This window comes from Setaria italica, chromosome I (assembly GCF_000263155.2).
Source record: "Setaria italica strain Yugu1 chromosome I, Setaria_italica_v2.0, whole genome shotgun sequence".
Classification (NCBI taxonomy): domain Eukaryota; kingdom Viridiplantae; phylum Streptophyta; class Magnoliopsida; order Poales; family Poaceae; genus Setaria; species Setaria italica.
In genome coordinates, this window is record NC_028450.1 from 5,375,785 (window position 1) to 5,388,023 (window position 12,239).

General features: G+C 46.5%; 1 protein-coding gene across 1 annotated transcript; it reads left to right on the plus strand.

Moving 5' to 3' along the window:
- The first annotated feature begins 5,628 nt into the window (after nt 1-5,628).
- On the plus strand, nt 5,629-11,890 carry LOC101776399 (putative multidrug resistance protein). The gene is made up of 6 exons (XM_004954623.4): nt 5,629-5,869; nt 5,962-6,016; nt 6,105-6,741; nt 7,492-8,032; nt 9,330-10,217; nt 10,304-11,890. Exons 1-6 carry the CDS (start codon nt 5,654-5,656, stop codon nt 11,684-11,686), a joined length of 3,720 nt encoding a protein of 1,239 aa, XP_004954680.4. The 5' UTR covers nt 5,629-5,653; the 3' UTR covers nt 11,687-11,890.
- The last annotated feature ends 349 nt before the right edge of the window (nt 11,891-12,239 follow it).

Here is a 12,239-nt window from a genome sequence, read left to right on the forward strand (position 1 = left end):
TATAGCTATGGTACAGCCAGAATTTCAGCGTAGTGGAAAGTGGTGGTGGTACCAGTGTATCACCTGGCCGTGGCCGAAGCGAGAGGAGCCCACCGGTGTCCTGCTGGCGCGGTGGCGCCGATTGGGCCGTCGGGCGTGCGACGGCGGCTGTGGCTCGGCGCAAGCGTGTGGAGTGGAGAAGGAGATATTCAGAATTGACCGCTAGCCTCGCGGCGAGGAGGTCTGCGGCGGCGGCGCAATGGCGCAGCCAGCAGACGGCGATAACGTTTTCCGCCTACGAGGAAGTAACCGTTACGCCTTTCCCCGTCGTTAACGAATTCCACAGAAAAATTCGTCGTCGTAGAGAGAGAGAGAGAGAGAGAAGAGAAAACTTTGCAAGTGGGCCCAATTATTTACCATGCAACCTCTCGGCCCAAGTCTCATGGGCCTGTCCTCTTAAAAGAATCTCTCATGGGCCTTTAAGGGACCAGCCTGTGGCCCTGAATCGAAATTAAGGCCTCACAGAAGCCGAAAAAGGTCCCCCTTTTTTTTTGCGAATAGCCGAAAAACGTCCTCGCCCGCCGTGCCGTCAGCTTCTCTCCTCGTCGCCGCCGCGAACCGTCGTCGGGCCGTCGGGGAGCCAACCGCCAACCCACCTCGTCGCCGCGGCATGCTGGCCCCGCCCGGCTCGCCGCCTCCAACCCAACTTCTTGCGCAGCAGCAGTCCCGTGATAGATTCGATTCCTAACCTATCTCATCCCCTGTCCTCCACCTCACGACGGGCCGCTCCCCACCGGACTCGCCTGGCTGCTCGCCCCCGCCGGCCGCCGCGGTGCGCCCAAAGGCGACCCATCCGGGCACTACCGGCATGCCGGCTCCTCCCCCTCCAATAGGGTGATGATAACAAGGTACGTCCACAGAAGCACTAGTACTACTGTACATTGGGATGACACGAGCAGAGATTTTCTCCGCACGAGTAAATTTGGAGCAGTATCGCACTTCAGCGGCCCTCCAACAGGTGGAACTGCTGTATCTATCAAGTGTCCCGATGGTTAGGATTTCAGCTCTTAGAATCGACACTGGACGCTAGGATATCTTCTCTGCTGCAAATATGCAATTATAAACTATTGGTCCAACATTGAATCTACAATTCTATGCAGCATAGTTCAGATGTGCATTTCTTGTGGATAGTTTATCAGTTACTAGAGTCAGTGTCGCTGGAATTTTGGAGAGCTACATGAGTTGTCTGCTCTGCAATTACTTTCCTAAGATTTCTGCATTTAAAAAAAAACTGTTGAGCTTGCACATTTGTAGTTACGAAAACATACTTGATGAATTTCCTACTGAAATACAGTTAATCCTAAATATATCGATTGTTAGATGTAAAGATGCATGCTTGTAGAAATTCTGGTCGTCTCACCTTGTTTTGATGTGTTTTGTCATGTTAGTATCCATTCTGCTAACTCAGCTACTGAGTTCATGGTGTTAGGGATTTACATATCTGCTTTGCAAGCAAATAAAATAATTTCAAGTGAATTACATAAGCCACATAAGTAGAAGGTGAAATACAACCAAATATAAAATCTTCCCTTAGATTTCCTGACCTCTGAGCTTTGTTAAATGATTCATCGGACGAGGTCCATACCATTTTGATGGCCTTCTTAGAGATTCGACGTGGCATGCAACTAGAGGTCTAGAGTATAGATGAGCTCCGGTGAATCAAACAAGTCCGCTCCCCGCTAGGAGGCTCGGGTGCTGGAGGTGGGGAGCGCTGTCGATAATGGCTGCTAGGGGAGCACTCCGGCGAGGAGTTGGCACAAGCGAAATCACCATGTATCTGCAGGTGAAGGGGAGCACTCCACCTTATATTTCCCTATAGCTGTTCTGTTACAATGACAACCACATGGGGTGAGAAAATCATATAGTAAAACCGAAAGTGGATTATGTCCAGGAAGGAATTCCGTGCCTAACCAGACAGCGCCATATATGGGGTTGTTTGGATCTTCAGGACCTCCTAAAATTCATGTCACATCAAATATTCGGAGGCTAATTAGGAGGATTAAATATGAGCTAATTATAAAACTAATTACACAGATGGAGGCTAACTCACGAGATGAATCTATTAAGCCTAATTAATCCATCATTAGCACATATTTACTGTAGCATCACATTGTCAAATCATGAACTAATTAGGCTTAATAAATTCATCTCGCAAATTAGTCTCCATCTGTTCAATTGGTTTTGTAATTAGTCTATATTTAATACTCCTAATTAGTATCTAAACATTCGATGTGACATAAATTTTAGAAGGGACTAAAGAAACAAACAGCCCCATAGTGCAAATAAAAGGAACTGCCATATCTGGTTGATTCATTCTGAAGCAAGATCTGCGTGCCAGGGAAATTAAAACGCATACGTTAGTGCATGCACGATGGTGCCACCGCTACAAACACCACACACACAAAGGTGAAAAGCTAATGTCCCAACGTACGTGTCGCCAGGAATTCAGAATGCCCAAACACGTCACTTCACTGACGTACATAAGAGAACAAAAACAAAAAGAAAACAATTGCCGACCTTGTAGGGCGCCCTGTTTTTTCCAAAAGCGGACGAAATTGCCACCCACGAAAGAAGCGAGATGTAGCTTGAAAAGCATTTGCAAGCGAGGGTCATGGGTGCCGCCCCTGCAAATGGCACCTATTTCCAGGGGCGGGCGATGGGTGACCCGCTCCTAGAAAACACCATTTTCAGAGACAGGTGATGGCATCATCCACTTTCGAAAATGATTTCCAAGGATGGGTAATGACATGATCCGTCCTAGAAATGGTCCCGTGAAAATAAATTCATAACTTCTCCATATGATCTTGGATGAAGACAAACTTTATATCAAAATTGTATGGCTCGATGAGACCTAAAACTTTGTGGTTGAAATTTTTTTTGATTTGAGATTTTTTATTACTCCAAAATGTCATTCTAAGTTTTCTATTTTTGAAATCTATTTTTTTTGAATTTCAAATGACTTTGGCTCTACATCAAACTTGTAGGTCTCGAGGAGACCTAAAATTTTGAAGTTAACAAGTTTTCAATTTGAGATTGTTTAACACTTTAAAATATCAATATAAGTTCTCTAGTTTCAAAATCTAAAACTTTTGAATTTTTCAAATGACTTTGGCTATACAAAAGCTCTATATCAAACTTGTAGAGCTCGATAACACAAAAACTTTGAAGTTGATAAGCTTTCAATTTGAGATTGTATAGTACTTCAAAATGTATAAATATATGTGAATGTATGGGTATATGTGTGAGTACATGTGAATGGGTGAATGGGTTTAATGATGTATTTTTTTAATACAAACTTTTTCATGTCATCTCGGATGAATACAAACTTTATATCAAAATTGTCGAGCCGGACAAGACATAAAAATTTGTAGTGGACAACTTTTGTATTTGAGATCATTTAATAACACAAATATACATTTTAAAATAAACACAAAATTTGAGAAATAATTGTAGGGGCGGGTGATGGCACGAGCCGCACCTGAAAATAATTTCTAGGGACAGGTAATGGCGTCACCCGCTCTTGCAAATCATTTCTAGGGGCGGGTGATGGCATGACCCGTCCCTAAAAATGGTTTCGCGCAAAAAAAATCATAACTTTTTCATACAACCTCGGATGAAGATAAACTTTATATCAAAGTTGTAGAGCTAGACAAGATATAAAACTTTGTAGTTGACAACTTTTTCATTTAAAATTATTTAATAGTCCAAAAATATGTTATAACTTTTCAAAAGAAACACAATGTGCCACATCATCGATATGCACCATCCAAACCAAGCACTCCTATTAGTCAACATGCCTCTGGATACTCTCTGTACCTTAGCTCCCTCAGTTCTCTGTTTCCTTTCTCACTTCTCTTCTCTTCCATCTCTGTTTCCTCTCTCACTTCTCTTCTCTGTTTCCTATCTCGTTGGCTCCAAGCAACAGCAGCCGGTGCCCGGCGGCCTCAAGGGCGTGCGGCAGGCAGTGTTCTCGGGGCCTGCGGCAGTGCACGGTGTGGGGGTCTGAGGTGGCACGACAACCGATGCATAGGGGCCCATGCCTGGCGGGGCGCGCGGCGGCCGGCGCATGAGGCTCGCGGCGCATGGTGTAGGTACTTGACTTCTCGCATTACTCTATTTTGTGCTGCATGCGTAGGTAGTTGCGTTGCTTCATGTCTGAACATCAACTTGAATGCATGCATGCTTTGCTTGCAGAGAGCCATGGCAAGGAGCTTGCAAGGAGCCGGTCGTACTCATACGTGGGGCCGTGGCAACGGCGGCCAGCGCCTGAGGCTTATGGCGCGCGGCTGCCGGTGAGCGCACAGGGCTCATGGTGGGCGACGCCGCACACGGGCACCGTACCTGCGGCGGCTGGCGTGGCTAGGGCAGCGCATGGGGTTCATGGCGTTGTGCCTGGGGCATGGGGCTCGCGGTGGCCGGTGCGGCGCACGATTTTTTTTTCCTTTTTGGATTTTGATTTTTTTAATCTATTACTAGGGGTGGGTGACCCCTGAAAAATAGTTTGCAGGAGTAGGTCATGGCATCACCCGCCCCTGAAGATACCAATTCCAGGGGTGGGTGATGTCGTCGCTCGCCCCTGGAAATACACTTCTAGGGGCGGGTGATGGCGACACCTGCCCCTGAAAACAGCTTTATAGGGGCTGGTCAGTTACCCGCTCCTGCAAACAGCTATGTGTAGCTGCGAAGGCTAGGAGCGGATAGCGCGCCCGCCCCTGCAAATACTGTTTCAACCGCCCCTGGAAACTTTTTTTATAGTAGTGTGTTTGGATAGGCTATTGCTAAAGTTTAGCGCTTTCACCCATGAGCACTCCTGTTTGAAGACACGACTAATGGATAGTAGAATTAAAATCCATGTAATTAATGTCACTTTTGTCCGATCTTTTCACAGGTCATTAGCACTCATTATTAGCTCATTTACATCGGCTAATGCTTTCACAATTTTTTAGGGTGAGTTAAAGTTTAATCCTTCCATTAGTCCTCTATTTGGTTAGTCATTGGATCCAAACAAATTCTAATTAGTCTGAAGCAAGATCTGTGTGTCAGGAAAAACCTAACAAAATACTCCCTCCGTTCCAAATTGTAGATTGTTTTGGTTTTTCTAGGTTCATAGATATTATTATGCATCTAGATATCGTCTAGAAAAGCTATAACAACACTTTGGAACGAAGGGAGTATGTTATAGTGCGTGCACGATGGTGCAAACATAATGGGAAGATTCGGTCATTTTATGCTGAATAACTTCGTCGTGGTTGCCCATTTTCTCCCATCCGTGATTTTAAGAAAGCAGGGGTAGTCCTTATATGGTCTCAGTGCACTCTTCCTTCATTGCACTCTCTTCTCCAATGATTTGTTTAATCATGGTGGGCAGCTAGCGTTTTGGTGCTTTTTCCTTTTTTAGCTAGTGAAGAGCAGAAAAGGAGCAAGGTAGAAGGGAGTCGTCGTCGGTGCTAATTAATCCGTCGGTGCAAATCAAAACATTATCTTGAACAATATAATATTTTCACTCACTCTGGCTCTCTCACTTCGATCTCTCCGGTTATTTAACCGCCATGGGCAGTGTGCTCGCTATAGCTCGGTGGACATGGCCGGCAAGGACGACGATGGGCCGCCGGGGATGGCGAAGGTCAAGGCAGAACCGGTGCAGTGTCCGTTCGTGTCGGTGTTCATGCACGCGGACGCGGCGGACGTGGCGCTGATGGTGCTGGGCCTGGTTGGCGCCATGGGCGACGGCATGTCGACGCCGGTGATGTTGCTCATCGCCAGCCGCATCTTCAACGTCACCGGCAGTGGACCTGACCGCCTCCAGCAGTTCACCTCTAAGATGAATGAGGTACGTAGTACAAATATCGATCCTATCCTGGACACCGTTACATGATGAGCACACCATTGCTGACGAATCCACCCGGCCGATCTCTGAAACAGAACGCAAGAAATCTCCTCTTCTTGGCAGTCGCCAACTGGATCATGGCGTTCCTGGGTGAGCACACGCATTGCATTTGCATATGCCTCTGCACACCGATGCCGCGCCTGCCTCTGTGTGTGACACTTAGCATGTGTGAATGCAGAGGGTTATTGCTGGGCGCGGACGGCGGAGCGGCAGGCGTCGCGGATACGTCTGCGCTACCTTCGGGCGGTGCTCCGGCAGGACGTGGAGTACTTCGACCTCAACGCCGGCGCGACGTCGGAGGTGATCACCGGCGTCGCCAGCGACAGCCTCGCCGTGCAGGACGCGCTGAGCGAGAAGGTGCCCAGCTTCGTGATGAACGTCACCATGGTCGTGGCGAGCTACGTCGTCGGGTTCGCGCTGCTGCCGCGGCTCATGCTGGTTGGGCTGCCGTCGGTGCTGCTGCTCATCGTCCCCGGCTTCCTCTACGCCCGCGTCCTCATGGACCTCGCGCGCCGGATCAGGGAGCAGTACACGCGCCCGGGCGCCATCGCCGAGCAGGCCATGTCGTCGGTGCGGACCGTGTACTCGTTCGTGGCAGAGGGGAGCACCATCGCGCGGTTCTCCGCCGCGCTCGAGGAGTCGGCGCGGCTCGGGATCAAGCAGGGGTTCGCCAAGGGCGTCGCCATCGGCAGCAGCGACGTCCGCCTTGCCATCTTCGCCTTCAATCTTTGGTACGGCAGCCGCCTCGTCATGGATCACGGGTACAAGGGTGGCACCGTCTACGCCGTCTCTTGCGTCATTGTAGTTGGAGGCTTGTAAGTAATACTCCCACCATCTCTTCTTAAACCCTGTAACCCATACACCATAGAACGAATAGTTGGACCGGTCATTAAATCGGTAAGGCAGCTAGTTCACTGATTTAGTGGTCGGACCGGCGAATCAACTGATTCAACCACGATTCAATAATATTTATATACTGTACTCTCTTCGAATATATAGCTAAGTTTAATTTTTTTTAAGTCAAAGCTCTTTAACTTCGACCAATATCTCTAAAAATAATTTATTTTAGATAGAAAAAAATTATATATTATAATAGTTGTTTTTCACGATAAATCTACCAACATCATTTTTATGCTATTAATCTCTATGATTACTTTGCTATTCATAATCAAAACTGAAAAGGTTTGACATTAAAAAGTCTAAACGTAGTTATATTTTAGAATAGAGGGAGTATATACTTTCATTTACCACATGTGTAATATTGGTCAGACAATTGTTGGAGGTGGCTCTTATCTTGTGGAGTAGGGTCCCGCAAGCCTAACCCACATTCCTGACACGCACCAGGGTGAAACGATCCACCCGCAATCTCACAGTTTACCATGAATATATGACTTGGCGTGATTTGGACTGTATACACACCAAAGTGTTAAATAATTGTATTGGATTAAACATTTTACAAGTTTTTATAATTCGGATGCAATTTACTATTTTATTATTACGGGCAAACGCACTGAAAATTTATTAAGGTGATATTAGACGTGTCACACTATTGACGAACCATGCAGAGCGCTGGGGTCGGCACTATCGAACATCAAGTACTTCGCGGAGGCAAGCTCAGCGGCGGAGAGGATACAGGAGGTTATCCGGCGGGTGCCCAAGATCGACTCGGAGAGCAACGCCGGCGAGGATCTGGCCAACGTCGCCGGCGAGGTGGAATTCAAGAACGTGGAGTTCTGCTACCCGTCGCGGCCGGAGACCCCCATCTTCGTGAGCTTCAACCTGCGCGTGCCGGCGGGGCGCACGGTGGCTCTCGTTGGCAGCAGCGGATCAGGGAAGTCTACGGTGATCGCGCTGCTGGAGAGGTTCTATGACCCGTCGGCCGGCGAGGTGACCCTCGACGGCGTGGACATCCGGCAGCTCCGGCTCAAGTGGCTGCGCACGCAGATGGGGCTCGTCAGCCAGGAGCCGGCGCTGTTCGCGACGTCGATCAGGGAGAACATCCTGTTCGGCAAGAAGGACGCCACGGAGGAGGAGGTCGTCGCCGCAGCAAAGGCGGCCAACGCCCACAACTTCATTCTTCAGCTGCCGCAGGGTTACGACACGCAGGTAATTAACGACCCTGAGGCCTGAGCAATCTGTAACGACCTCATATAAAGTTGTTGCCGTGCTCATGCTTCCGTATGTCCTGCAAACAAATAAGACACGAAATTTTTTTATCTGACAAGACATATAGTTACCTATAGCTGGATTATAACGCTAACGTCGCTTGCCAGTAACCAAACAATAAAAGATAGATCCAGGAGCAGTGGCTTCAAAGTCTATAATATATAGCAAACTCAGCTATTAAGTTACTTCAATTTCTTATGCTGTAACATTTTTGTAACATTTTTTCTAGGTTCGAGTTCTAAACTCAGTACATGTGCACTTTTTTCTAAATTTATTTTAGCATGAAACGGGTGATATCCATTTAGTGATAGGTTCATCTATGGCCATCAGTCCAACACATTTGATGACTTTGTGAATTTCAAGATGTGCCGACTTAGTATTTCTTAGGCATTCATAGGGGCAAGGTGCGCGTGCAAGGGGTCATTAGATTGGGTCAGGGGCGGACCCATGTAGAGACTAGTGATGAGGGCACAGGCCCTCACTCAAAATTTTGAACCAAGGAAACTAACAATTTTTACCATATAAAAGTTTCATAAATTTAGACTATCTTGAGGTGCGCCCCACTCAAATATAGTTCTAGATTCCCTAGGGGGTGTGTGCGTGTGTTTGAGCATCTATGTTTGCACTGTATTTTAAAAAAACTCAATAATGATGTACTCAGCAGAACTTTATGTTTACTCAGCAAAATTTGATGCTTTAGGACAAAGTCTCAGCATGCCATCCACAGCTCCTGCACTCAGTTTTCTAGGATGCCTACACAGAAAAGGAAAAAATTGTCATTTGTGTACATCAAAGAGTAAGATAACCGTTTAAATCATTAGAATGTAGCACTAGATGATCAAGTGAAATAATTTTGATTCAAAAGAAAAACTTTGAAATGGCGGTTCTACATGTCTACATCAGTGGACGGACACCATCAAGCAGTATATCATCTGAAAAAAGAAAGTCTCTCCCTCCATCAATATAGGGCATACACATTAATTTTTAAGTCTGCAGAAATTATCGATGTCCCTTTCTGATACTCTGCCACAGGCCAACTTGGTTTATGTTTTTGTCAAATTATAGATGGGGTTACAACTTACAATTTGTTAATTAGCTCACCATGAAACTAGTTCTTTTTAATCTTTTGATGTTGACCAAACCAACGACCTTGGAATTATATATCCATTCTGTACTAACTATGAAATTTATTTCGTACTTTGACACTAGTCACTAACCATGTATAGAACAAAAACAGGTGGGCGAGCGTGGTGTCCAAATGTCTGGAGGGCAGAAGCAAAGGATTGCTATTGCTAGAGCAATCATCAAGTCACCTAAGATCCTCCTCCTTGATGAAGCCACCAGTGCATTAGACACTAATTCAGAGCATGTTGTGCAGGAGGCGCTTGAACTGGCTGCCATGGGTCGAACTACTATTGTCATTGCACATCGACTCTCCACCATCCGAAATGCTGATATGATTGCTGTCATGCAGTCTGGTGAGGTCAAGGAGCTGGGATCCCATGATGAGCTCATTGCCAAGGAGAATGGCATGTACTCATCTCTTGTACACCATCGACACACCAAAGACTCAAATGGTACTCACGACTTTGATGGAACTGGAAGTACATTTGTTATGCAGCAATCAAGTAACCAGGGTATGAGTAGGAGGTCCTCTGCAGTAAGCAAGTCAATGTCAACACTGTACATGAGTGATGCTGAAGATGCACGCAGCACAGAGAAGCCAAAGCTTCCTGTACCATCCTTCAGAAGGCTACTGATGCTTAATGCACCAGAATGGAAGCATGCAGTGATGGGAACAATTAGTGCATCTGTGTTTGGAGGAATACAACCCGTGTATTCATATGCCATGGGAAGCATGGTCTCGATCTACTTCTCGACAGATCATGAAGAGATCAAGGAAAAAACTAGGACCTACACATTATTCTTTGTTGGTCTTACAGTCCTATCATTCATTGTCAATATTGGACAGCATTACAGCTTTGGTGCCATGGGGGAATACCTTACCAAGAGGATTCGAGAAAAGATGCTTGCAAAATTCCTCACTTTCGAGGTTGGGTGGTTCGACCGTGACGAGAATTCTAGCGGCACCATATGCTCAACCCTTGCCAAGGATGCCAATGTTGTAAGTGCAAAGACAATAAAACAAAGCTTATGATCATTTACCGAATAAATTATAATACCTAAAAACGAAATATATTTGTTTTGTAGGTTAGGTCACTTGTTGGTGATCGAATGTCCCTCATCATCCAAACAGTTTCTGCGGTGCTCATCGCCTACATCATGAGTCTGGTGATTGCTTGGCGCTTGGCTCTTGTGATGATAGCAGTGCAGCCTCTTATCATCGCAAGCTTTTATACTCGCCGTGTCTTACTACAGAATATGTCCAATAAATCAATACGGGCACAATCAGAATGTAGCAAGCTAGCCGTCGAGGCTGTATCAAATCTTCGCACTGTAACTGCTTTCTCATCCCAGGACCACATCATGTGCCTCTTTGAACAAGCACAGAATGGCTCTTTCAGTGAAAGCATCCGGCAGTCATGGCTTGCTGGTCTCGGCCTTGGTACTTCCATGAGCCTTTTGAGATGTGTATGGGCTCTGACCTTTTGGTATGGTAGCATTCTCATGGCTAAACACCACATTACTTTCAAGGCTCTAATGCAAACCTTCTTGATTCTAATAAGCACAGGACGTGTGATAGCAGATGCAGGAAGTATGACAACCTACCTCGCTAAGGGCACCGATGCAGTCGCCTCAGTGTTTGCTATTCTTGACAAGGAGACAGAAATTGACCCCGACAGCCCTGAGGGATACAAACCAGTGAATCTCGAAGGCGAGGTGGACATTAGAGAAATTGATTTTGCATATCCATCAAGGCCAGATGTGATCATCTTTAAAGGATTCTCCTTGAGCATCCAACCAGGCAAGTCAACGGCTCTTGTTGGCCAAAGTGGTTCTGGAAAGTCAACCGTCATCGGGCTTATAGAACGGTTCTATGACCCACTTATGGGGATTGTGGAAATCGATGGCAGGGACATCAAAACATATAACCTCCGAGCCCTGCGAAAGCACATTGGGTTGGTCAGCCAAGAGCCAACATTGTTTGCAGGTACCATCAGAGAGAACATTGTGTATGGAACTGAAATAGCCAGTGAGGAAGAAATTGAGAATGCTGCAAGGTCTGCCAATGCACATGAGTTCATTAGCAGCCTCAAGGATGGGTATGACACATGGTGCGGTGAGCGAGGAGTTCAATTGTCAGGAGGCCAAAAGCAGCGCGTTGCAATTGCCCGTGCAATCATGAAGAACCCTGCTATCTTGCTACTGGATGAAGCTACAAGTGCACTGGACAGACACTCTGAGAGGGTTGTACAAGAGGCTCTGGACCGATTGTTGGTCGGCAGGACAAGTATAGTGGTGGCACACAGGCTCAGCACCATCCAAAACTGTGATGTGATCACTGTACTTGAGAAAGGTATGGTTCTAGAGACAGGCACACATGCATCCCTCATGGGCAAGGGTCCTGCTGGAGCATACTTCGGATTGGTTAGCTTGCAACAAGGACGCAACCAGCACTTAGATTTTGCATGACAGCACAGCACCACGTTCTGAACTTGCAGCCATGATCAATGAGTCACCATTCCGGGTTAACCAACAAGCATTCAGCAAAAAACAACTTCGTGTCACAATTTACTCTTTCGATACTGTCCCTCCCACTGCTCTATGCCTCTATCAGTACATAGAAGTGTATGTGGCATCTCAAGATAAAAGTGCATCTAGCTATCATTTTCTTGATATAGCTGCTGGATGTGTATTCTAGTGGGGGCAAAAGTCAAGAAAGCAGGGTTTCATAGGATACCACTACATGCCACCCGCCGCCCTTCTCTCTCCGCTGCGCAGCAGCCGAGAAGTGACGACGCCCTCCGGGGCGTAGAAGGATTGGGGTGCACCCACAGGGAAGAGCGTGCTGGACAATGTATAATGTAAGCATGCGCAAATTATATGCTCTAAGGTGCCTGACCACCGCTTACATATGCTACAGAAGACTACTGCAGTCTTAGCCAATAAAGACTTTTAGCACCACTTTTAAGAACGTTACTACTACATATATAAAAATAAATTATAGGGGATTTCTGATCTGTAG

Excerpts from the sequence above, each read along its gene's own strand:
- LOC101776399 (XM_004954623.4), top strand. The coding sequence starts at position 5,654 with ATGGCGAAGGTCAAGGCAGAACCGGTGCAGTGTCCGTTCGTGTCGGTG. Across the intron at positions 5,870-5,961 it reads TCACCTCTAAGATGAATGAG|AACGCAAGAAATCTCCTCTT; the intron begins GTACGTAGTACA and ends TCTCTGAAACAG. Across the intron at positions 6,017-6,104 it reads CTGGATCATGGCGTTCCTGG|AGGGTTATTGCTGGGCGCGG; the intron begins GTGAGCACACGC and ends GTGTGAATGCAG.